Below are 26,008 nucleotides of genomic sequence, written 5' to 3'. Positions count from 1 at the left end.
ATAAATGAAGTATTTACATGAGATGAAGACAGCAAGGACGTGAACTAAATCCCCCAAATCTGTCTCTCCATTCCCTGACGACAGTCCAATTTCTATGTAAACATTAGTAAAATTCATAACTGACAACCTCCCAAATGGAGATTTCCTTTAGATCATAAACTCTGCAAATACATTTCAAATACTCTATTTCCTCATCTATTGTGTGCCGAGTAAAAAGCCCAATTCTCACCACCCAGGTCAGGCCTTCTTAGTTTTAAACAAAGAAACTGTCCTCTTTTTAGAAGGGGCTTTGTGACGAAACTGCTCATATCATGCAATTACAATGTGCATATACATGATTTTGAAAATAATTTAATATATTAACATCAACATACAGATCCAAGGATATCCTGTCATTATTTGAAATTTGAAGAAACCGATGAACACAATTCCTACAAGACAGAAGAACAACCCACAGGCCAGGAGGATTCTTTATAGTGAGTGTCACCATGGTGCTTGGACAAATAGTAAGGCAGAGGGCACATAAATGAAAGCCTTAGCTTACAAGAAACCACACTGAGAACCCCGGGGGAAAGGAAATTGGACAGAATTAATATAATGCCTTGTAAAACAATCAGCAACATTAGGACAAATCAGTCTACACCGTCCACCGACTATGCCTCTTTCTTCTTGATGATCAGTGGTCCCACGTTGTCACCGGTTTCTTCGTTGTGCTTTGTGTGGGCACCATCGCAGAATGGGAACTAGAAAGCAGATAAAGGTACAGAGAAAAATACGTGGTGACTGTGGGATCGATTATGATAACAACCACAGGTGACGGATGGTAGCACTTTAACGTATTACTACTACTTTCTACTTTACATATACTATTTCATTTGATGCCCACTTTTAAGATAGGTGCAACAGGTAGACCTGAGTTCAAATCTCACCCCAGATACTTAAAAGCTCTGTGACCTTGAACAAATCATAACCTTTCACAGCCTCAGTTTCCTTTTTTGGAAAATAATAACAACTAGCATTTACATAGTTACTTTAAGGAAAAGGTTGTCCAGGGGCAGCAGGGCAGTGCAATGGACACTTACTAGCTGTGTGACCTTGGGCAAGCCACTTAACCTCTGTTTGCCTTATTCTCCAGGAGAAGGAAATAGCAAACCACTCCAGTATCTTTGCTAAGAAGATCAATGAGGTCACAAAGGGTCAGACAGGACTGTGAGACGACGGCACTGAAAATGTTTTACTAATGCTCTCTCACTGGATCCTCACAGCAAGGCTGGGAGGTAGGTAGGAGTTGGGATTACCCCCATGTTACAGATGAGGAAACTGAGGCCCAGAGAGGGTAAAACTGATTTGCCCAAAGTTACGCAGCTAGTAAGGGTCTGAGCAGGATCTGAAGCTTGGGACGCTGTGAGGATAAAAGGAGATAACGTACATAAAATGGCTGGCGAGCCTGCTTCTCAGCTTTTAATAGTGTTATACCACAGTGCGGCTCATGTTAGATCAAATGCAATGTCTCAGACAACAGAAACACAAACACCCAACCTAACCAACTACCAGCATAAAACCCAAAGGAGGCAAAAGGCCTGAGGGAAAGGCTATCTGTTTACATACAACACTGTTATTGTCATGATGTATTCAGGAAAGGACTGAGTTTCCAACTACAGAGTGTGCATGATCATTCCTCCTAAACGGAGGTGATAAAATTTACTTCTGAAAACAAAACCACAGGAAAGTGGCCTGGGCTCAGCCAGTTATCAGACCCATTTACGCCCACGAAATAGAAATGGGACATGAAAGAATGCTAAAACCAGCCTGAAAGAGGCCGCCTGGGGCAGGGAAAGGGGACAGGAAGAGACTATGGTGGATCCAGGTTCAAACCCCATTTCAAATGACTACCGTCTGACTCTGGGGCGTCCACTTCATGTCACCAGGGGCCTGTATCCCTTTCTGTAAAAGGGGTGTAGGGAGATGTCTGAATTCAATCCTAGGACTCTGGTTGGCTATTAGTGCCTCAAACTTTCTACCATAAACAGCATAATTTTAAAACTGCAAATTAATTTTAGTAGAGCTTCATGCCAGCTTTTAGTACTAGCCATTGCTGTCTTTGGGCCACCAGATTTTAAAAAGAATCAGCATATTCTGGAAAGCAATTTGGAATGATGTCCAAAAAGCTACAAAAACATGCATAACTTTTGATTCAGCGGTATCACTATGAGGCCTATACACCAAAGAGTTCAAAGAAAAAGACCCATAAGTACCAAAGTCTTAGAGAGTGGCAAAGAATTGGAAACTAAAGGGGTGCCCATCAATGAAGGAATGGCCAAATTATGTTATTTATAAATATAACGGAATGTTATTGCCCAATTTAAAAAAATGATGAAGGGTGATTTCAGAGAAACTTGGGAAGGCTTGGGTGGAATGAGCAAAACCAGGAGAACAGCTTATTTTTTTAAAAATTTTACTGTCTTTTTTTTCTTTTTAATTTTAGTATTTCACCCTAGTAACACATAAAAGACAATTTTTAACATTCATTATTAAAACCCTTGAGTTCCAAATTCTCTCCTTTCCTCACCTCCCTCATTGAGAAGGCAAAGCAATTAGATACAGGCTACATATGTGTAAACATACAAAACATTTTCGTAACAGTCATGTTGTGAAAGAAAACCAAAAAAACCCACAAGAAAAATAAAGCAAAAAACTATACTTCAATCTGTATTCAGACACCATAAATTCTTTCTCTGGGGATGGACAGCATTTTTCATCCTCCATCTTTCAGAGTTGTCTTGGATCATTGTATTGCTAAGCATAAGTCATTCACAGCTGGTCATCTTACAATAATAGCTTTTGCTCTGTACACAGTACATTTCACTTTGCATCAGCTCATGTAAGTCTCTCCAGGTTTTTCTGAGAGCATCCTGCTCATCACTTCTTATAGAATAATATTCCATCATAATCACGTCCACAATTTGTTCAGCCACTCCCCAATTGAAGGGCATCCCCTCAATTCAGTTACAACCAGGCCATAAAGACAAACAACTGTGAAAGACTTAAGCACCACGATAACTCAACGAGCAGCCACAGTTCTGAAGGACTCAAGATAAAACATGCTCCCTGCATCTTGACAGAGAAGTGATGGACTCAGAGTGCAGATTGAGACATTTATTTTTTGTACATGTCCAATGGGAGAAGAATTTGTTTTATCTGATTATACATATTTGTTACAAGGGTTTTGTTTTTCTTTTCTTCTTCAAAGGAGGTAAAAGGAGAGAACACAGATTTTTGTTAATTGAAAAAAATAAAGAGCTGGCATGTCTGGCATTCAATGATTTAGAGGCTAAGTTAAAAAAAAGTTATTAAGTACTTATCAATTCACAAACATTTATTAACAGTCTACTATGTGACAGGCAGAGGTACAAAGGCAAAACCAAGAAGCCCTGCCTTCAAGGAGCTGATGTTCCGCTGGGAGTGAGTGAAAAAGGAATGCACATTGGCCGACAATATTTTCTATAGAATACATTTGCTCTCCCAACTCCATGACATATCATAGACTGCATGTACCATGTTGGGATGGGCTTTCCCCTCCCCTCCATCTACTTTTTTAAAAATTTAATTTGATTGGTCAAAATTCTTCTCCACGACTTTACTAGTGCATAAACTAATTCAATGTGAAGTTATACATGACAGTTATATGAGACTTCATGCCGTCTTGGGGAGGGAGGGGGGAGGGAGGGGAGAAAAACTGGAACTCAAAACTATGTAGAACCGTGCGTGGTAAACTAAAAATAAATAAAGAAATTTATTAAAAAAAAAATTTAATTTGTATTTTTTTCAATTACATGCAAACAGAATTTTGGGGTTTTTTGAGTTCCGTATTTTCTCCCTCCCTCCCTCCCCCCCTCCATAATTTGATTTAGATTATACATGTGCAATCATGCAAAACATATCCATATTAGCCATGTTGCAAAAAAAAAAAAAAAAAAAGAAAAAGCAGCCCCCCCCCCCATAATAAAATTTTAAAAGTATGCTTCCATGTGCACTCAGATTCCATCAGTTCTTTCTCTGGAGGTAGACAGCATTTTTCATCACAAGTGCTTCAGAACTGCCTTGGATCGTCCTATTGCTGGGAATAGCTTAAGTCTTTCCCAGCTGATCATCCTGACAATATTGCTGTTACTGGGGACAACATTCTCCTGATTCTGCTCACTTCATTTTGCATCAGTTCAGCTAAGTCTTTCCAGGTTTTTCTGAAAGAATTCTGCTTGTCACTTCTTATACAGCACAATAGTATTCCATCCCAAACATATACCACAACTTGTTCAGCCATTCCCCAATGGGTGAGCATCCTCTTAATGTCGAATTCCTTGCCACCTCATAAAGAGCTGCTATAAATATTTTTGTATATATTGGTCCTTTTCCTTTTATCTCTATGGGATACAGACTATCCCATTGATAGCAATAGTGCTACTGCTGACTCAAAGGATATGTAGAATTTTATAGCCCTTTGGGCATACTTTAAATTACTTTCCAGAATAAGTGGATCAGTTCACAATTCTAGCAACAATGCATTAGTTTCCCTATTTTTCCACAGCCCCTTCAATATTTGACTTTTTTTCCCTGTCATATTAGTACTTATCTTGGAGCTTTTTAAAGGAAAGCTCCATTTATTCCTATACTTTCTAGTGGTTTTTTAATAGGAATAAGTGTTGTATTCTGTCAAAAACATTTTCTGCATCTAATGAGATAATCATATGACTTTTGTTAGTTTTGTTATTGATATGGTCAGCTGTGCTGATAATTTTCCTAATAATGAGCCAGTCCCGCATTCCTAGAGCATAAATCCCAACTGGTCATAGTGTATAATCTTTGTGATATATTGCTGTAATGTTCCTGTTAGAATCCATCTGGTGCTGGGGATTTTTCCTTAGGGAGCTCATTTATGACTTGTTCAATTAATTTTTTCTAAAATGAAGTATTGCATTTTTTCTTCAATTAATCTGGGTAATTTATATTTTTTGTAAATATTCGTTGATTTCATTTAGATTGTTATATTTATTGGCATATAACCGGGCAATATAACTCCTAATAACTGATTTAATTTCATCTTCATTGGTGGTGAAGTCACCCTTTTCATTTTTGATACTGATAATTTGGTTTTCTTCCTCTTTTTTAAACAAATTAACCAATGGTTTATCTATTTAATTGAGGTTTTTTTCCTTCATAAAACCAGTTCCTAGTTTTCTTGATTAGTTCAATGGTTTTCTTACCTTCAATTTTATTAATCTCTCCTTTGATTTTCAGGATTTCCATTTTGGTGTTTAATTGGAGATTTTAAATTTTTTTTAGTTGCACATTCAGTTCATTAATTTGCTCTTTCTCTATTTTATTGATGTATGCTTTTAGAGATACAAACTTCCCCCTAAGAACGACCTAAGAACTCTGGCTGCATCCCATAAATTCTGGTATACTGTCTCATTGTTGTCATTTTCTTTAAAGAAATTATTGATTGTTTCTATGATTTCCATCTCTTTTCAAGACCCAGATCCAGGGCTCCCTCCAACATAAGGCCATGCCAATCTTTTAGTTATTGGCACTACCCCAACCCATATTACTTTGTATTTACCTATTTCCCCAAGTAGAATATTAAGCTCCTTACCGGCAGAAATTGGTTCATTTCTGTCTTTGTCCAGAGTATCCAGCCCAGGGCCTGGTGCACGGTAAGTGCTACATAAATCTTTGTTGGACTGAATAGAAATACACAGACAAATGCAAAATATATCCCACGTAAAAAGTAAAGTCATGGACTGGGAGAAGGCACTAATAAGTTGATGGGACGCCATAGGTGGCAGCTGAGCTGAGCCTTGAAGGGAGATATGGATTCTTAAGAGATGGAGGAAAGGACAGGACAGAAGGAGACAGCACTGGAAACTAAGAAATCAAGCTAGCATCAGGTACCACATAAAAAGATCTGACTTTCTACTTCACTGATTTTTAGCCCATGAGCCGTCTGGTTTTCTTACCCTCCCAGGAACATTTCAAATTAAATCAAGTTAAAAGATCAAAATCCCAATGGGAAAATCTCAAGCTAGAAATGGAAAGGAAGATGCTGACACTTACATTAGTGATGTGTGTTCTTCACCCAGGCTAACCCGTGGGTGCTTCTTAATATAGTATGAAGGGCCAGCCGACCATATTTTAAAGGGCAGGGTCATCGGGGTTCAAATAAGAGGGAAAATGAAATGATACTTAATCATTTCTCAGATGTGGCTTTGGTTACTGCTGAATTCAGTTTGTGGAGGAAGTCTAATGAGATTCAGAAAAAGGAAGGAAATTCAGAAGGGTTCCTTTGTCAAACTGCTCAGAAACCATTAGGATTTTATTAATGAAAATGACACTGGAGAAGCATTACCATCTCCCACTTCTTTCCTAACTCAACAGTTGTATATCAAGACAGGGGAGTTCTGCTATCTCGACATGCTGGAAATGAACGCAAAATAGACATGACACAGGGAGCACACCAGCTCACAGTGCGATAATGAAATCTACCTAAGAAATCCAATAAAATGCCCCTCTTCCTCCAATTAAAAAATCTCAGCGGCAGTTTTAAAACCAGAGCCATATTCTGCAGTCCCGACTGACCCCGACCTACCCTACCATTTGACCTCAGTTGTTAGACAAACAGGATCCCTCCAATTCTTCCCATTTTGGGAATCAATGATTCAAGCACTTACTAGGTGAAAAGCACTGTGCTCCTCCCCAAGGCAATGCAAAGAGAAAAGCAAGACTGTTCCTGCCCTCAAGGAGGCCACATTCTAACAGGAAGACTATTCAGGAGATTTCAGCTACAAAGTAGATGGAAGCTCCCGTGACCCTGAGAATGCAGAGGCAAGGCAGATGGCAACGCTTCTTCTTTAGTGTCTTCCATTAATAAACTACATTGGTTTCTGAGAATTTCCACCACGGAGCCCCTCGACACTAATCTTATTATCCTGGACCTGGACCCATGTTACAAAATACATTTCCCAACTATCTCCCATCAACAGCAGCTTCAGCCAAGAAGCTTCTGGGGTAGTTGCTTTGAGCTTAGGAAACTGCTGAGATCAACACCATTCTTTAGTCCATAAAGGGCATTTATATTAGGAAACACAGAGATAAACAACAGTATCTCATTTCCTTCTAATCTCCTGCTCCAATCTCAGCAAATGCTGGTCCTGCTTCCAGGTTGGTTCAACAACCTAAAAAAACCCTAAGATTCCCCCCACCTTCCACAGCTCCCAAATCAGACCAAGAAAAGTACCTGGGAAAACCCAAGTGCTGATGTGAAAATGTGTGGAAGGAAAAAGGTGCTGCCAGACCACACACCGTCCTGCTAGTAACCCAGAATGGGTTTGATTCATATCACTAGCCAGGTTACTCCAAAGGCAAAGGGCATCATGGTGCTTATGGAGTCCTTAACTCCAGTGTGAATGTCATTTGATCAAAGTAATACTCTCTACATTACAAAGCAGAGTCAGAATTGTCTTAATGTGACTTTTCTCTTCTTGTTCTTGTCCCTCCCACCCTGCTTGCATTTTGAGTCTCTCTCCTCATGTTAGTCAATTTATTTCTGTCCCACTAATCATTTACCTATTTGTATTTGCTTTTTTAGAGAAAGAATTGATTACAGATGCAGCTATAGATCGATCATAGGGCTGATCAAGCATTCCCCACCAACGGCTGTCAAGAAGCCGGCATTCTCTGGTGAGAAGTACATCGTCTAAGAGCTGAAATTAAGCATCCATTAATAATGAGAGCTTGTAGATGAGGAGTTACTTACTTTTGGGGGTCATGGACCCTTTTTGAGCAATCTCAGTATCATGTTTTTAAGCACACAGATTGTAATACACAGCACCAAAGAAAAAACCAATTACTCCTCAGCAGCGTGACCACAGGCGAGTCAGTTCACTTTTGCCTCAGTTTCCTCATTTGTGAAATGGGGTTAATGATGGTACCTATCTCCTAGGGTTGTTGAGGATAAAATGAGATGGTATTTATGTAAATGCTGGCTATTATTATACTGAAATACAGTTTAAAAATTTAAGGTATGAGTGCTTAGGACCAGAGAAGGACACATGTTGACTAAAATTTGTAAGAGGGAATAAGATGGATTCTTTGATTTTGCTAGTGCTTAGTATATAGCTGTGCACACAAGGGGTCTTTTAAAAACCCACTGTCATACAAACTACAGGTGGGTCAACTTGCCAGAGATAATAGACAAAATTCTACAATACAACACAAAAGGGGTAGTTCTGAAAACTCAGAAAGGGAAGTGGTCGCCACCACAAGCCACAAAATCCAATTCCAGTCTGCCATATTTCCTAATTAAAGCAGTGACTAGGTAATAATTAAAGTTACTATAGAAGTATTTTGCATATACTTAATATATGCAACACATCATCACTCCTGATAGAATATTAGCTGCTTGAGGGCAGGGAGTATTTTTGGTTTTGTGTCCAAGAACCCTATTATGACACCTGACACACAGCAGCTATTTAATAAAGGTCATACAGAAAAGCTGGAAACGACCTCAGAGGCCATCTACTTCAATCTCATTTTACACAGGAGGAAAACTGAGGTCTGAAAAGATTAAGTGACTTGACCAGGGCTGCACAGGTAGGAAGGGGGCAGAGGTAGGATTTGAACCAAGATCTTCAAGAGGGTGCTCTTGTGTACCTGGCGCCTCCAGCGTTGGTATTGAAAATTGCTACAAAGATAATAAATGAGACTGGGAAACAGTCCATGACTCAACAGGGAAGCTCCCTACAGAGTGGAGGGGCAGATCCTGTCCAAAGGCTATGAAATCACTCACACCATGAGCAGCCTGCTCCATTGGTCTAAGTCTGGAGAAGCCTCCAGGACAAACTGGTTGTCACCGTCTCTTCTCCGATACTGCAGCCTCCAGCCGAGATCGGCCTCTAGTCTTATAGGGGCCCACTTCCAGCCTTCCTGCCACCACCATACTCCTAGGCCCCATAGCCAATCTCGTGCCAAGGCCGGCTGATTTCACCTTCTCAACATTTTTTTTACAGGTGCCCTTCTCTGCTCTGAAACTACCACCACCCTGGGACAGGCCCTCATCATCTCACCCCTGGACTCCTGCCAACAGCCATCTGCCTGTCTCAGATTTCTCCCCACTCCATCTTCCACTCACTCAGCTGTCAAATGATCTTCCTGAAGCAATGTCACACCTCCCACCCCCATCACCTCCAGGATCAAAAATAAAATCCTGTTTGGGATTCAAAGTGATTCATAACCATCCTTCCCCCCAGCTTTTTGAGCCTTACATCTTAGACCCCACCATATGTTCTGTGACGCGGTGACACTAGTCTCCTTGCTGTTCTTCCAACACGAAACTCCGAGTCCTTAGTGATTTTTCTCTGGCTGTCTCCCAAGCCTGGAATTCCCTCCCTCCTCATCTTCACCTATTGGCTTCTGTTGTTTCCTTGCCTTCCCCAGGAAGCTTTTCCTGATCCCCTCAATGCTAGTGCCTTCCCACTGATGATTACCTCCAGTCTATCCTGCATATATCTTGTATGTACATAGTTGTTTGCAGTGTGGCTCCCTCATTGGACTGTGAACTCCTCTCAGAGAAGGGACTGTCTTTTTGTCTTTTTTTGTATCCCTGGCACTTAGCTATAGGGCCTGGCACATAGTAGGTGCTTAATAAATGTTTACCGACCATAGATAAAAAAGTCCCAATATATTCCAAAATATCAGTAGTAGCACTGGTTATGATAACAAAGAATCGGAAACAGAGGAGATGCCCATCAACTGGGGAATGGCTAAACAAATTCCAGTGCATGAACGTAACGGAATCTTACTGTGCTGTAAGAAATGGTGTGTACGATGAATACAGAGTAGCTTGGGAAGATCCATGTGAACTGATGCAGAGTGACGCCAGCAGAGCCAAGAAAACAATCTACACAATTATAAATAACATACACAAACACCATACAGGACTACAATGTAAATGGAACGAACCAGCACAGACATGCAAAAATCCAGAGTGAAGGTTACAAAAGGGCCCAGAGCAAGCAGAGCTCGAGACAAGAGGCCTGAGGAAACACTGTCGCCCTTTGGCAGAGGCAGGGGAGGTGTCTGGGGGCCCATGGCTTTCAGCCTTTTTCAATGCCATGATCTTTTTCCTCTTCTTTTTGTCTCAACAAAACTATCTGTCATATGGGATGGCTCTCTGAGAGGAAAAAAAGAAAGGAGGGAGAGGTGCTGGGGGCATCTATGGTGATATAAAAAATCAAGACATCAATACAAACTTATTGCAAAAACATTTATTGCTATGTTATTGTCCTCACACAAGGATCGTTCCAACGGATCGTTTGTGGTTACCTACATTCCTCATCCTGACTTTCCAAATTCTTCCAAATCTCATCCCACTTTACCTACCCTTCTTCTGATGCTTAAGACCAGAGATGCAAAGGGAACTTCATTTTACAGATGAGGAAACTGAGTCTGAAAACAATTTAAAAAAAGAAGCCAAAACATAAACGATTTAACTGGGATCTATTCAATGAGGCAGGTAGGTGTCCATCCTCCTCTCCAATGCTAATCCCACTATCTCAGAGCTGGAATGGACCTGAACCTGACTATGAATAGCCTCTACCATCCAGTGACAAATGATCAACCAGCCTCTGCCCACCATTTCCCAGCCTGGTTCACTCCCCTGTTCGACAGTCCTAACTATAAGATCCCAGTTCCAGAGCTGGAGGGGACCTCAGGGGCCTCACTTTACAAATGAGGAAAGTGACTTGTCCAACGTCACACAGGTTGTAAGAGAAGTGGGATGTGAATCTAGGTCTTTCTACTGTACAACACTGCTTCCCTAAGAAATGTTTTTGGTTAGGTTTTCCCTTACACTGAGCTGACATTAGCCTTTCGCCAGTTTTAGCCCTCTGCTCTTAGTCAACAAGCATTTATAAGGGCTCTGGGAATACGAGAAGAGGCCAAAGACAGCCCCTGCCCTCAAGGAGATCAAAGTATAATGAGGGAGAAGATACAGGCAAGATAAGCTGGAGATAATCAGCAGAGAAGGTCCTAGCATTAAGGAAGATTAGGAAAAGCTTCCCACCCAAGGCTGGGTTTTAGCTGGGACCTGAAGGAAGCCAGGCAGGCTGACAGGCAGAGATGAAGATGGAGAGTATTCCAGGACTGGGGGACAGCCAGTTCTGCCTTCTGAGAGCAAGCAGAATTCCAACGGTAATAATAGCTGACCCACATAACCCTTTAAAGTCTACAAAGTACTCACTCACTTGACTGCCACAATGGCCTTATGAGGTTGGCACTTTACGAATGGAGAGACTGCTGCCTTAGGGAGGTTCAGTGACTTGCCCAGGGTCCCCCAGTTCATTAGTACCAGGAGGCAGGATTCAAAGCCAGATCTCCTCTAACTACCAAGTGCAGAGCTCTCTTTCATTTCATATTGAAAATCTTGTAAATGTCTGAAGAAAGTGACCAGGTTCATATCTCTAGTGCCTCCTGGAAATCTTTGTACAGAACAGCATGGAGTCCTGTCATCATCCTTTGCCACCCATTAATAGGCCATGTGACCTGCTTTCATCGCAGGAAGCCTAAGACATATGTGGTGGGAGGAGCTTCCTGACAGGAAATGGAAGTTATATCACAGGAAATGCTGAATGAGAATGAGAGTGAGAGTGCTAATGGCTGCCCTCGTGACTGTTAGACCTGAACAGGCATAGCTGTACTGGGAGTCTGTTTTGGGGAGACCCCAGCAGGGGGTCAAAGAGGTTTGGGGATGGTGAGGCTCCATGTTGTGATTTTCTGTATTGACTGTTTTGGGTTCCTTGCTGTTATGATGAAGTGTACTGAGTGGTTATGGGGTATGGTTCTCTGGTGTCTGAATACATGGTTTCCTTCTTCTACCTTCTATGTGGAGAGTCTCGTACACTTTGCGATACAGTACTACATAGGCATTTTAACAATTATCACCCATGTTGTTATTATCGCCTTGCTGTTACACCTCTTCCGGAATCTCAGGCCCAGGGACATGTCATGTTGGTATCCGTCCTAAGAGGGGGCACTTTGAATACCCAGGAGGTGGTCTGACCAGGGCCAAGCCAAGTGGCACTATCACTTCTGCCAAGCTCTAGGTTTTCATGGTTATCCTGTGGATTCACACCAAGCCACTAAAAAGCCCCAGCTGCTTATTTTCTCATGGGCTTCAGCCTAGTCACGTCTTCCCTCAAGCTGATACTTGAATAGTAGCTGAGTTTTTTTTTTTTAAACTAAAGCACAAGGCTTTACCTTCATTTCTATTCAATATTATATTATTAGACCTGGCCAACCATTCTAGCACTCTGAGATCTTTTTGGATCCTATCTCACTTTTGTCATTTTTAAATTTTTGATAAAATTGTGCTGTCTACACCTTCCTCAGTGCCACTCACAAAGACACGTCGAAAGAGTAGAGCCAAGGTCTGAGCCTGTGGCGAAGTTTAAGACAGCTCTCTCCATATTCATAGGATGTCAGAGCCGGAAGAGACCTTGGAAATGACCCAATCCAACCATAATGGTCCCAATGTCCCCATGAAGAATCTGGCAAAATCAAAGAAAATAACCATCCATAGCATGTCCAGATCCACTTCATGTTTGAGGCAGCATTTGAACCCAGGTCTTCCTGACTGCAAGCACTAGGTTCGATCTATTGTGGATCATTAAGCACTTACCATGTGCCAGGCACCTTGCTAAGCACTGAAGATACAAATATAAGAAAGAATTTCTTGCCCTCAAGGAGCTTATACTCCAATGAAAGAGAGCAGCATCTACACAGAAGAGCAAGGGCTAGAGAGCAGGGTAGGACCAGAGACCCCTGAGTCACTGCTAATTAGCCAAGAGGCTAACCCCATACATCTGGTTTCGCAGGTGAGACTCCCGTGGTGACTGCTGCTTTTGTGTGGCCTCTGTTTCCTCCCTGTCCTCATTAGCCACTTTCCCCTTACCTTCTGGTTATGGCCTTTTCAATCTGGCCTGCTGTGATGTCAGTCTGGGTTAGCCAGTATCAAACCACAGAACTCCAGATCAATTACTTGTCTAGTCCCCTGCTGATTGGTAAGTGAGCAGGTGCTGCTCCTGCCCCTGAATCTAACTCTCTCTAAGGATGGTTCTCCCTCTCTTCCCCCTTACTTTTTAGCTTCTAACTTTCATTTTCAACTGCTTGGTGGCTATTTTTACTCCTCTATCTAAATACCTCCTATCCAATATGCCTAAAATGGAACCTGTTTGCCCCCTGAGTCCAGCTCCCCAGCCTGAAGTCCCAAGTTCTTTCCACCACCACCCTTCCTCTGTCCTCATATGTGAAAAGTTACCAAGTGCAATTGATTCAAATCCCTTTGAATTGTCCTATTCATTCATTCCGCCTCATGTAGCTGGGGGCACAGAGGACAGAGTGCTGGACCTGAGGTTAGGAAGCCTCCATTTAGTCCAGCCTCAGACTTGTACTAGCTGTGTGACCCTGGGCAGATCATTTCCTATCTGCCTCAGTTTCCCCATCTGTGAAACAGAGATGATGATGATAGATCCTACCTATTTGTGAAGACCATATGTGATACTATTACAAACTGCTGAGCAAACCTTAAAATGCCATATACTCTTCCTCCTCCTTCCTATATGACCAGCCCTAGTCAAGTTTTATCACCCCATACTTATACTCCTGTAGGAGTCTCCTATCTGGTCTTCCTGCCCCTGGCTTCCATACTCTCCATCCATCCTAGACGCTGAAGCTGATGAATCTTAGTACCAAAAGAGCACTTTGGGGTTAGGTACCCTAGGGCCCCACCCCCTGGTCCAACCTCCTGCTTTATTTCACAGTTGAGATTCCTAAGGCCACAGAGATGTTAGTGGCAGATACAGGATTCGAATCCAGGTCTTAGACCCAGAAGGGCCTTGATACAGAGTCCTCTCTCTCCTTTCTGAGTTCAGAGAACAGACCAGTGCCAGGTGCTTGGCACTTAATGGTCCAAGAGCTAAAACTAATATACGGCTTGTTTTCCTGGCATTATTTCGCTTAAATCTCCCAACCTCACAAGACACTGTACTCCCATTTTACAGAGGAGGAAAACGAAGGCAAGTCCTTGGCCCAGGGTCCCAAAGCTCTTCAGCGCCGGTGACAAGACTGGTGCCAGGATCTGGGAGCTGGCTGGGCCCCCTGAGGCTCCAGCCCAGACCACAGAGCCAGTCAACAAGCCAGCAAAGGCCTTAGGGACTCCCAACACGTCTCTCACATAGTAGGACAAAAGCACAGCTCAGGGTTAATTAACGTCCTGCTCCACTTAACCTTTCAGTAAAACCATAGGGTGACCCTCAGTCCTGCTGGACCCCGCTACTCAAGGAGTCACAAGTGACCTTCAGCCACCAACAGGGCCTCTTCTCTGCTCTGTGGAAGTGGGCTGAAGGTCTTGCCCAGAGGCAGGCTCCTAATTAGAGTCCCTTCAGGGCGAGAGAGAAAGCCATGGTCCTCATTAGACAAGTAGCAGTTTTCCTTCTAAACTGGGTCACCACTCTACTCATTTTCAAAGTTTTGAACATTTACTCACCTTCCAAAAAGGATCGAGTTTTCAAGAAAGAGAGGAAAGTTTAGAAAGGGCTTTAAGCTGGAGAGATGTTTTTTTAAAAAATATTTTCAGTTGAGCCAAAAAGATGATTTTAAATATCCTACCTACTGTAAAACATCCAACAGTGGTTGCCCAGCCTCCAGAAAGGGCTTTGTAAAACCTAGACTCCCCCAAGACCAGGCCTCTCTTCTATCACACCCCAAGGGCTTGCTGCCTCTGTGCCAGAGCCTAACCATTTCATGTCTATAGCACTGGAAGGTGTACAAAGTGATTCCTTCACAGCAACCCTGTGTGAGGTAAAGCGATACAAGCATTTGTAACCCCACTTTACAAGAGGAAACTGAGGCTTGGAAGTCAAGGGACTTCCCTGTGACAATGCCATAATCATCATCCCATATTTCTGCCTTTCTGTTCATTCCCAGCACACAGTGCTGGTACATGGTAGGTACTCAGTTAATGCTTACTGTCTGCCCCAACATCACCTACCATTTATTAAGTGGCTATTATATACCACCATGTATATTTTATATACATATATACACATATGTATCTATATGGATAGAGTGAGATGGGGTTGGGGAGAAGGGGAAGACACTGTGCTAAGTGCTTGGGCTGCGCAGAGAGGCAAAAAGCAGGTCCTTGCCCTCAAGGAGGTCCCTATGGTTCTACTGAAAGGTTAAGTGGAGCGGAACGTTAATGGATCACATAGCCAATACACAGCTGGGGTGGAAACTGAACTCAAATTTCCCAAGTCCCAGGCTCTATCCCCTACTCCACACTGCCTCTGTTCTCTTGGCAAAGGCAACTCCAACAGTCTTCTCAACTCTCTACACAAAGAAAGAGAGTCATGAGGTAATGAAAGACGACGTTAGATTTTGGTAGGACTAGCCAGCTGGTTGTTTTTGTCAGGGACAATGTTGAAATAAAAGCTCTCCTCAGTGGAAAAGAATAAAAAATAACACACTTATAGGAAAAGAGTCAGAGAGATGGCTATCTCTGTTCTCTATTTCCTCTAGCCTTTCAAGTGTTTGCTTTAGTGAAATCCATTTTAGTTGTTAATTAACACTGACAGTACACAAAGTTCTTTCTGTAACCACAAAAATCACCAGAAATGCTGAGAAGTCATTAGGAATGAATTTATCTCCTCTTCCCCTATGGCTTCAGGAAAGTATTTCACCCATCTCAAGATCCCTATCTCCAATCTTGGGCCAGTACGGTTGGTTAACAGCTGCTGGTATTACACAGGACATTTCATATTGGGGTTTGATGCAGTGCGTTTCTCTGAAAGGAACTAGGTTCTTTCTTTGTTATGTTCTGTCAGTACTAAGCCTGGTCCATCAAAGCTGAGCAAACTGAACCCTCTTGGCCCTGCACTGGAAGCATACTGGGAAATCATGAGCTGATCCTGCTCCTTGAAAAGAGTGAATAAGCAGGCATTATCTGATGACCAGGATTCCTGAGAGTGGCCTTAAATCTGCTGATACTCAGGAAGGCTCAGGGACCCAGGTCCCACCCCCTCACCTTCTTGGACCTCCAACAGCGGCAGTACACGGCTTTTTCTCCCAAGTCTTCCATGTCAAATGCGTGGACAACCTTGGGGTTGTCTTTCTGGATGGTGAGGTTGACCATGGACCTGTAGCGTTTTTCTTTCACCAAAAACCTTTTGTAAGCTAGGTAGCCCACCACGGCAGTGCCAGCAGCCAAGGCCACAGCAGCTATGCAGTCGGCTAAAGTGAGGAGAAAAAGAAAACCTTGATCAGCAGAGCTGGGCATCCAGGTTAAATAAATTGTGGAACATGAATATAGTAGGAATAGTATTACTCCATTACTCCTTGACAATGAATTTGAGGATTTCATAGAATCATAGGAAGATTTAGGTGAACCGATAAGGAATGAAGTAAGCAGAAACAAGAAATCAATCTATATCATACCTGAAAAAAAAATGAAAAGAATTAGAAGTCAACAACAGCTAAATACAGTGCAATTATGACCCCAGAGAAGGGAGAAAGGTGAAGGACTATGTAGGTACAGAAAATTATAAATACTATTAGACACAAATAATTTGGTTTATTTTTTGCTATCCTGCTTTTTTCTCTATTTTTCAATCTTTGTGAAAAAGGAATCGTTCTGGATCTGCACATGAAGGTGACAAAAACACTTTTAACAACTGTCTTACTTTTTTTTTTTCACTTAAAAATCTATTTACTTTCCCTTTGACCTCACTGAAAAAAACAAAAAAAACTTGTTTAACAAATATTCATAGCCCAGCAAAGCATTCCTACACTGATCATGTGCAAAAAACTTGTCTCATTCTGCATCAGAGTCCCAAGGCGATATAAAAATAAAGTTTTAAAATTTTAAAAATAATAAATGCATAGGCCCAACAAGCAATGGTTTTGTCTTTACAAAGTGCTCATTTTGCATTTCATCACAGCCCTCTGAAGAGGCAATACTGAGAACATCTCTGAGTCAAAGTAGCTAATTTAAACAGAAATAGAAGGTGGAATATCTTGAGGTCCATTTAAAGATTCAGAGGGAAAAAGACTACACACAAAAACTCTGAAAAATGCTAATCTTCAGATTTATGTTAAAATGTTAGGTAGGGATACACAGATGAAACCTACTGCTTACCACCAAATTCCCTAATGGACATGCTGGCTCCCTGATCCAGGACTTCCTTTCAGTCACACAGACCACAACCTATCTGTTCCTGCCCAATCCAATGAGCCTCCTCTCCACAGCCGTCCAGGAGGTCAAAGCAGGGTCTCAGTTCCTTGCTTTCTTCTGACACAAAGGAACCAGGACAGCCTTGGGCTCTGCCCTTGACCACATCGCAGGACCAATTCTCACCCACTCACACATTTTCTTAGCTTATCACACAATTCCTCGATGGTATCTTTTACCCTCATTGGCTCTAGGTTGCTGTTCAAGCCAACGACTTTTTTTTTTAAGCAGGGGAGTACAAACATGATCAAACAGAAGTCCTTGCCCTCAAGGAGTTTACATTCTAATGGGGGGACGATAACACACCAAAGGGGCCTGCTGGTGCCCAGCAGGGGCAGGTGGAGAAAAGTGAAGAATGGCAGTGGAGCTTCTGGAAGAACTCACCAATGGGAAAAGAGACGGGGAATTTGAGGAAGAGGACAGAGGTCAAAGGCAGCAGAAGCATGGTAACAAAGCCCAGACTGTTCTGTAAAATACACACTATTTTAACATGGCAGCACTCCCCATGCAAGACATCGGAGAGATCTGGCCTCATAGTCAGAAGAGCTGGGTTCAAGTCCTGCCCCTGACACACACAGATGGCATGACGTTGTGTCAGGGTGAGTCACAACCTCTCAGTGCTAAGACAGGTCTCCAAGACTCAGAGGTTTCAGAGAAGGTACCAACCTGCCTTGGTGAAGGGTGTTTCCTACTGGGAAATCACAGGCCAGGACTTCTAGGACCTATACTGCCCAGCTCACCTGCCTCTTTCTGAACTTCCTCCTGCTTTGTCCTGTGCATTTTTAAAGTGTTTCCTTGACACTGTTCATGTGGCCTTCAGTAAAGTCCTCAGAATTCCCCAAACGGGACCCCAGCCCCTCCTCCAGGGAATGTTTGAGAGAAGCCAGCTCTGCACTGCTTGGTAGCCTCAGAGCAGAGGTGACAATATTAGACAATAACATGTGGCTTTTAAATCAGTACTTACAAGTTTGCAAATGGTTTACACACAGGATCTCATCTGAACCTCACAACCCTGTGAGGAAGGGACACTGATATCATGACCCCCATTTTACAGATGAGGAAAACTGAAGCCCACAGAGGTTACAGGACTTCTCTAGGGTCATAAAGCTAGCAAATGCCAGAGGCAGGAGTTGTACCCAGGTAAGCCTGCTCCAAGTCTACCAAGCTATCCACCACATCATGCGGCTGCACTTGTTACATCATACAAAAGGCAGGAGAGAGAACCTGGGAAGAGAAGGTCAAGAGGATGAAGAGGGATGCTTCTCTGCATTCTCCTAGCGTGCCAAAAGTATCTAAGGCAGACACCAAAGCCCAACAGAAACCTAAGTCTACCACCTTTCCAAGTGATCCAGAATTAACCAGGTCACTGCTCCCACCTTTCCAGATATTTACAAGTCTTTTCCATGCTGTCTACAAGCTTGTTTCAACTTCTGAGATGGGTTTTTTCCAACTCTATGTTTCTTACGTTTCCCTCCACTTTGGCTAGTCTTTTCATGGTTCTGGGGAAAGAGCAATGGATTTGGTATCAGAGGCGCTGGTCCTACTCTCACGCACTCACGAGTCTGATCTTGGGCTAAGGACTTAACCTCTACAGGCTTCAATTATCCTCACCTAGAGAACAGAGGGGCTGAATTAGATGACCTCTAAGGTCAGTTCCTGCCAGCACCCAGAGCCTTTCAATGATTCTACTTATCCTCTACTTTCTCTTAGTAAGCAGGCTCAGCACTTCATGAAATGATGCTAAATCCTATTATCTTGACCTCTGTAACACCTGTCCTACACTTCCTTTCCTTCTGATGCTACCACCACCCTGCACTATTGCAAGAGCTTGCTGCTTGTTCTCTCTGCCTCAAGTCACTTCTAGTCTATTTTCTACAAAGCTGCCAAACTCATCTTCCTAAAGGGCCTAAGTGACCACGTCACCCCCACCCTCACTCAGTAAATTCCAGTGACTCCTTATTACTTCCAGGATGAAATATGAAATCCTGTTTTGCATTCAAACCTCTAATAACCCAGCTCCCTCCTAATTTTCCAGTCTTCTTAAACCTTCCTCGCCCCCTGGTAGTCTTTAATCCAGTGACGCTGGCCTCCCTGCTGTTCCTCCAACAAGAAATTCCACCACCCAATCTTGGCCATTTTCACTGGCTGCCCCCAGGCCTAGAATACTCTCACTTGTCTCTACCTTCTGGCTTCCTTCAAGGCCCAGTTACATTCCCACCTTCAAGAAGCCTTTCCTGAGGTTTCTTAAGGCCAAGGCCTTCCCTCAGTTGATTTCCTCCAATTTATCCTGTCCATATTTTGCTCACACACAATTATTTGCATGCTGTCTCTCGCATTAGACTGAGCTTCTTGAGAGCAGGGACTATATATATGTATATGTGTATATATATATGTATACATATATATACACACACACACACGTAAATCTGTGTGTCTGTGCGTGCGTGTGTGTGTCCCCCTTTTTGGCATACTCAGAGCATACATACGCAGTAATAAATACTTGTAGAATGTCTGACATTCCTAGGCAAGGTTGCTATTTACATATAACATAACAAAAAGAATAAATCCGGCCTCGTATCAGCGGCTAGCAGAGAAAGTACTAAGTTAACATAAGATGCACATCTGGGTTCCCTTTTGACTCTCAAGCCCCATCTGAAAGCCTGAGGGTCAGTTTTCACCAAGAATTTCTCTGGAGAAAGAGTCTCATGCCATCCATACCATAAAATCACCATTTGGGCCTGACTCTCAGGATTTTCAACCTTGCTACAGCTTTTCAAGTTCTATTCACAAGACTCTTCTTTCTTGATCTCTTGGCACAAAACATTCCTCAAAGGGGGGAACTATGGAAATATACCTTTCTCCATCCAAGACACAGTCATGAAGTGCCTGTTGGTGAAGGGCCCTGGGGATACAAAGACAAAATCATCGTTTTAAATGGTCAGTCCCTTGCCTCCGACTCTACCTTGATGTCACTTTGAAGAGCTAAGGCAGCAATGAGGAAATGGGTTAATACTGACTTGGCTCTAGGCAAGATCATGTTCAACAGAAGGGAAGCTGCAAGAGAAACTCAATTAAGTGAAAGCAGGACATTGGACAGGCAGAGAGAGAGAGATCTGTGGAGGGAACACTCTCTCTCCTGAAAGGAGTTATCTTTTCCCTGATATTCAGAAGAAAAAAGTACTTCTCCAAACACCACCCTGCTTACCGGATGCCTGGCTCATGGGTGGATTTTACCATGCTGCCCATTCCCTAGCTAAGCTCTTCCTTACCCCTCACTACCTCCAGCTGCCTTTATGCTCTGCTCTTCCCCATGAGAAGCTAAGCAGCGACTGGGTTGGGTTTTTTATTTTTAAATAAAATTTTATTTTTTTCAATTACATGTAAAGACCATCAACATTCATTTTTTTAATAAGATTTTGAGTTCCAAATTTTTCTCCCTTCCCAAGAAGGCAAGTAATCTGATACAAGTTATACATGTGCAATCATGTAAAACATATTTCAGGAACTGTCTTGCTTGTTTGTATTTTTATCTCTAGCCCTCAACACAGACCCTGGCACTCAACAACACTCAATAACTGTTGTATCCACCCACCCACCCAGAGTGCTATCCACCACCAGTCATCTATTTAGCTTTCATTTATCCATGTACCAGGGCTACAAATACAAAACCAAGGACACTTGTTCGCAAAGAGCTTACATTCTAATGTTGCTGACAACACACAAAGGGGGAGGGGGTGACTGCTCTGAAGTTACATATAGGGATGTTGAGCAGGGTCCTGGAGGAAGAGTAGAACATCACATTCCTTTTAGTAATTATGGTTTCATTTTGGTTTACGGCTCCAGAACTGGTGGGGGGGGGGAGAGGGGAGGAGAAGGATCAGGTACTCTTTGAATGCTTCCTATAGTTCAAAATCTTAAATTAAAAAGAAAGGCAAAACATTTAAAAAGTCTAATTACTGACAATTATCCATTACTGTTAATTTCCTCCCTTTGGATCCTATTCAGCAGAGCAATACCAAGAAGTCTGTCCTACCCATCAAAAAAACACTTCTCTCCTCTATACTCTTGTTGCCAAGGGAATTAACTGAGGAATGGTTTGGGTTCAGGGTTTTCCAACCTTCTTTGCCATCCCCTGCTCTGTTCTTGTTGAAAAGGCAGATAGAGGGAAATGTCCCCAGGAGGGAAAAAAGCAAAGGCACTGAGAGTTGGCCAAAAGAGTGGCGGTCTTCCCAAGAATGGTGGTGGCCTGCGAGGGGCTGTCCCAGGTTCCTGGGCAAAGCAAGAGCTCCCCTAATTCTGTCACGCCTATACTTTGGAGGTGGACCAAGGGGAAGGCTCCGGCTATATTACTGCGAGCTGAGTCGCCAAGGCTGAAAGAGCTAGGTAAGACAGCAAAGAACAACACATGAAAGCAGTGGCACGGCTACTACCACAGAGTGCCTAAAGCCACTAAGGGGCGCCACAGAGCACAGGGCCTAGAGCCAGCAAGACCTCAGAGGTCAAACCTGGCCTCAGCCACACTAGCTGTATGACCTAGGCAATAACCTTCATCTGCCTCAGTTTCCTCATGGGTAAAATGGGGGTCATAAGAGCACCTACCACACAAGGTTGCTGTGAAGCTCAAATGAGATAATAATTTGTAACACACTTAGTACAGAGCCTGGCACATGGTCAGGTGCTTAGTGCTTTCTCACTGTCCACTCCAGGTGAGGTCAAGAAAACTTGGATTCAAACCCCACCTCAGATACTACGTGATCCTGGGCCCACAAGGCTAGGATCTGACTGACGGCCTTTACCATTTTTTGTTTCCTCAACCTATGATATCATCCCCCGTTTTACAAATGAGGGAACAGCCCAGTGCTTCACAGACAGAGAAAGGCCTGGATCCTAAGTTAATAGCTTTAGGGCTGGAAGGGCATCTAGAACAGCCCTAGTCATAGTATGGGCAGGGGAAGAATCTGACGCCAGAAGTGAAGGTGTGTGCCCGGGGACCCATGGGTAGCGCCCCTGGGATGTCAACCCAAGTCTTTGGGAGAGTCCCAAGTCCAGGAGAAAATCAAGCACTCTTCACAAGACCTGTGCCTCGAGATCACAGATGGAGCTAGAAGGCACCTAGAGGGCCATCAAGGCCAATACTTTCACCCTGTGAATAAGGAGCACGCCCAGAGTCTCGGTGGATGCCAAATCTCCTCTACAGTTTGATGGGATTCTCAACAGAGAGGGAGAATAATCAGCCTTTTTCTGGAGACAATTAATAGTTTGCCCTCAAGCTCAGACCCAAAGCTAGGGATCCCTAGCTTAAACTAGTGCTTTTCCAAGTATTTATCCTGTCAAAATGAACACAAAACCACAAAAACAACCAGCTGTATGCTGACTGATGTTAAAAGTTCCCACGGCTATATTCTCTTGGCTTCAGGAAAGTTCACATTTTAAAGCTATGTCACAATAACCTGGGCTTGCAAACAGTGAAGCCCTAAGCCTACTTTTGTGTAGCAATCTTGAGGGCGAAGATCCAGAGCAGGAAGTTTCCCCAGGGAACATTCGGGTCCAAGGCCCTTATTTTACACAGTAGCCCAGGGAGGTTCACAAGATCATAAAATGTGGAGCTGTAAGGGAGCTCGGAAGGCAACTAGTTCAACCCTTTACTGATGAGGAAACCAAACCATCTGCTCAAGATCTGAATCCACATCCTCTGAATCCGTCCAAAGCCATAGTGTGGCACGGCCAGATTATGAGGAAAATTAGATGGAACCTAGAAGATCACCTCCAACACTCTAATTCAAACAAATATTGAAAAACGTCACTCTAGGGCATAATCGTTCCCAAGCTATTTGCTCTGGAGGGAAGGTGGGCGGCCTACTGTGACAAGTGGATTCAGTGTTGGCTTTCGACCTGGGAGGGCCATAGGTTCAAATCCCACATCTGACTTTTTCGATACCAGCTATCCTGGGCCAATCATATAACCTATCTGAGTCTCTCAGTTTTGTCATCTGTGAAATGGTGATGATATTTAAGACCTACCTCACAGGATCGTGGGGCTCAAATGAGAATGTAAATAAGTACTTTACAAACTTCACTGCATGTTAGCTATGATTATTATCTAAAAATTCTTGTGGCCCATCATACTTGGGAGCAGTTTTCCTACAGGTTTAAAATTCTTCAGCAAGTTTCCTGTAGAAATGTGAAGTGAGCAGTACCAAAGCTTTTCTAATGTTGTCGTTATTAATAAGTTAATGTTTTTACACAGCAGAGATGCTTTCCAAAAGCTCGCTCATCCAAACAATATTCAGTAAATGAAAAGCTAATAACTGAGTTCCTATAAAACGCTTATTTTAATGGAACTGGGCCCATCTATTTAAAGGAACCATTAAATGAAACTTTCTGTAAAGGGCAAGAAAATGTACATAAGATAAAATAATTTCCTCCAAATACCTGTTTCATCACTGAAAACTATCTGCACCTGGGCAGATCTGGATCAACCGGCTCTGGGGCGGGCCATTCCTGCTTCCCAGTGAGTGCAGAACCAGGGGCGGTAGGGTCCGGCTAATGTTCCGTCTTTAAGGTGAGAGTTGCAGGTGTATATGACAGTCGGGGTGCATCACAGTCGAGGTGCATCACACTCGGAGTGCATCGCGCTCGGGGTGTGATACTAAACCCCGAGGAATCCAACGCCCCCGGCCAGCCTTTACATTTTGTCCCTGCCAAGAGCTGGGGAGCAGCCCCCGATTTTGGGGGTCCCGAGGCTGTGCGTGCTTTGCCAGGGGTCGCTTTCCAGCCCCAGGGCATCCCTGGGAAGCGTGGGGAGGCGGAGTTCCAGGCCAGGCGAGTCTTGGGGCTCTGCTCGGGCAAAAGGAAGCCGACCCGGGGAACTCGCAGGAAGGAGGTCTGGGGGCCCCCTCGGAGGTGGCCCGGCAGGTCCTGTCCCCCAGGAGCCCAAGACGTGCCCACAGACGGGGGGGCTGGGGACCCAGGCCCTTAGAACGCCCCCTCCCCGCAACAAGGCCGAAGGAGCTGCCCCCGTGATCCAGCGGGCCGCGGAGGAGCCCCGGGGAGGGGTCCCCGATTTAGGCTTGGGAGGGTCCTTGGAGGGCCGGCACCTCCCCCCGGCCCCCGCGTGCCGGTGACCCGCCCAGCATCGCAGCAGGTGGCCGGGAGCCAGCCCCCTCCGGGATGGACGTTGGGAGGCTGGCCCTCCCCAGGGGCCCTACCTCGGTGGGGGAGGGGTCACTCGGCCGCCCCCTCCCCCGACTGCGCCCGCTCCTCGGCCCCTCCCCCGCCCCACCTCGCCCTTGGCGCCGCTCGCTCAAGGTTAGGCGGCCGCGCGCTCACCTCGCACCGACAGGTTGGAATGCAGGCCCATGGCGGTGCCGCGCTCCGCGGGGAGGGTATGGGCGGAGGGAGAGGGGGTGCCGCCGCAGCCTCGTGCCGGTCGGCCCTCACGGCACACTGGGGCTCGCTCCGCCCGCCGCCCACGAACCCTGACGCTAGAGAGGCGACTCGAAGGCCAGCACTGTCGGCGGGCCGGAGAGCACTGCGCAGGCGCGGCCGACGCACGTGGAAGGGGCGGGGCGAGAGGTCGGAGGCTGCCGACACTGAGCATGCGCGTGTCTCGCCTCCCGGCCAGGCAGCCTGCAGGTCTTTTCCTTCTTGGCTCGGATTGGCACCACGGATGTATAGGAATGAATGGGCAAAGCCAAAGGGCCTATCTGTACGCATTTAGTAAACACCTATGGTCTGCCTGGCTCCGTGCTAAGCGTGGATATACACAGGGACAAAAGACAGTTCCTGCCCTCGAGGCGCTTACAGTCTAATGACGGAGCTGAGCAAACAACTATATGCAAAACGAATTGAGGATAAACAGGAGATAATGAACAGAGAGAAGGCACTGGAACTGAGGCCAAGGAAGGCTTCCTGGAAGAGGCATGTTCCCCCGAGACCGGCCGCAGACTTGGGGCTGGAGAAAGACAGTGAGGACAAGGACCCCCAGGGTAGAGAGGGGGAGGGGCATGGTCGTGGACCGGACCGGAGGCCGGCTAGGGTGTAAGAGGCCTGGAAAGGTAGGAGAGGACCAGGCGATGGAAGGCTCCCTCCCTCCCTCTCTCTCTCTCTCTCTCTCTCTCTCTCTCTCTCTCTCTCTCAGCTCCCATTCCAAGAGAGGAAAGAGCGGGCACCCCGTTGTGTCCTGGCACCCCTTCTACTGCAGCCCTCACCTCTCTTCTAAGCTCCTTGCCCACCACCTGCCTCACCATCTGGACCTTTCATCTCCGCAAAGTTTAGAAAGGCACATTACTCACTCTGTGGAGCGTCCACAACTGGCCCTCTTAAGGCTCTGTCTCCTGACTGTACCCGCAAGTTTGGAACACTACCTCCGCACTGCGGTCTCTTGGAATGCATGGCTTTCTTTGTGACCGAACAAGTAACTAGAGCCTTTTCCTCTGGGACTACCTTTCATCTACTCTCTATTTATTTTCTTCAGATTTATTTTGAAAAGAGAGACAGAAAGGGGGGATGGCTGAGGGAGGGAGAAATGAGAAGAAACTAGGATGTTAGGTAGTTACCAAGGCCCTAGTTAGTGGCAGAGGAAAGGGGTGGGGGGTCATACCCTGAGAATGTCTAGCTCTGGCTTGAGGTTATCAGTTCCCAGATGGGCATGTATTCAGGAAAGAGGTC

At 44.5% G+C, this 26,008-nt stretch overlaps 1 protein-coding gene across 1 annotated transcript; it reads right to left on the bottom strand.

Annotated features, from left to right (window-relative positions):
- Positions 1 to 331: 331 nt before the first annotated feature.
- CISD1 (CDGSH iron sulfur domain 1) lies at positions 332 to 24,897 on the bottom strand. Its single transcript, XM_036736297.1, has 3 exons — positions 24,668 to 24,897; positions 16,136 to 16,341; positions 332 to 743 (listed from the first exon to the last, which is right to left on the bottom strand). The coding sequence occupies exons 1-3, from the start codon at positions 24,696 to 24,698 to the stop codon at positions 654 to 656; spliced, it is 327 nt and encodes a 108-aa protein (XP_036592192.1). The 5' UTR covers positions 24,699 to 24,897; the 3' UTR covers positions 332 to 653.
- Between the last annotated feature and the right edge of the window lie 1,111 nt (positions 24,898 to 26,008).

The sequence above is a fragment of the Trichosurus vulpecula genome, chromosome 8, assembly GCF_011100635.1.
Source record: "Trichosurus vulpecula isolate mTriVul1 chromosome 8, mTriVul1.pri, whole genome shotgun sequence".
Taxonomy (NCBI): domain Eukaryota; kingdom Metazoa; phylum Chordata; class Mammalia; order Diprotodontia; family Phalangeridae; genus Trichosurus; species Trichosurus vulpecula.
The sequence above is the reverse complement of the archived record's forward strand: the minus strand, read 5'-3'. Positions and strand labels throughout refer to the sequence as shown.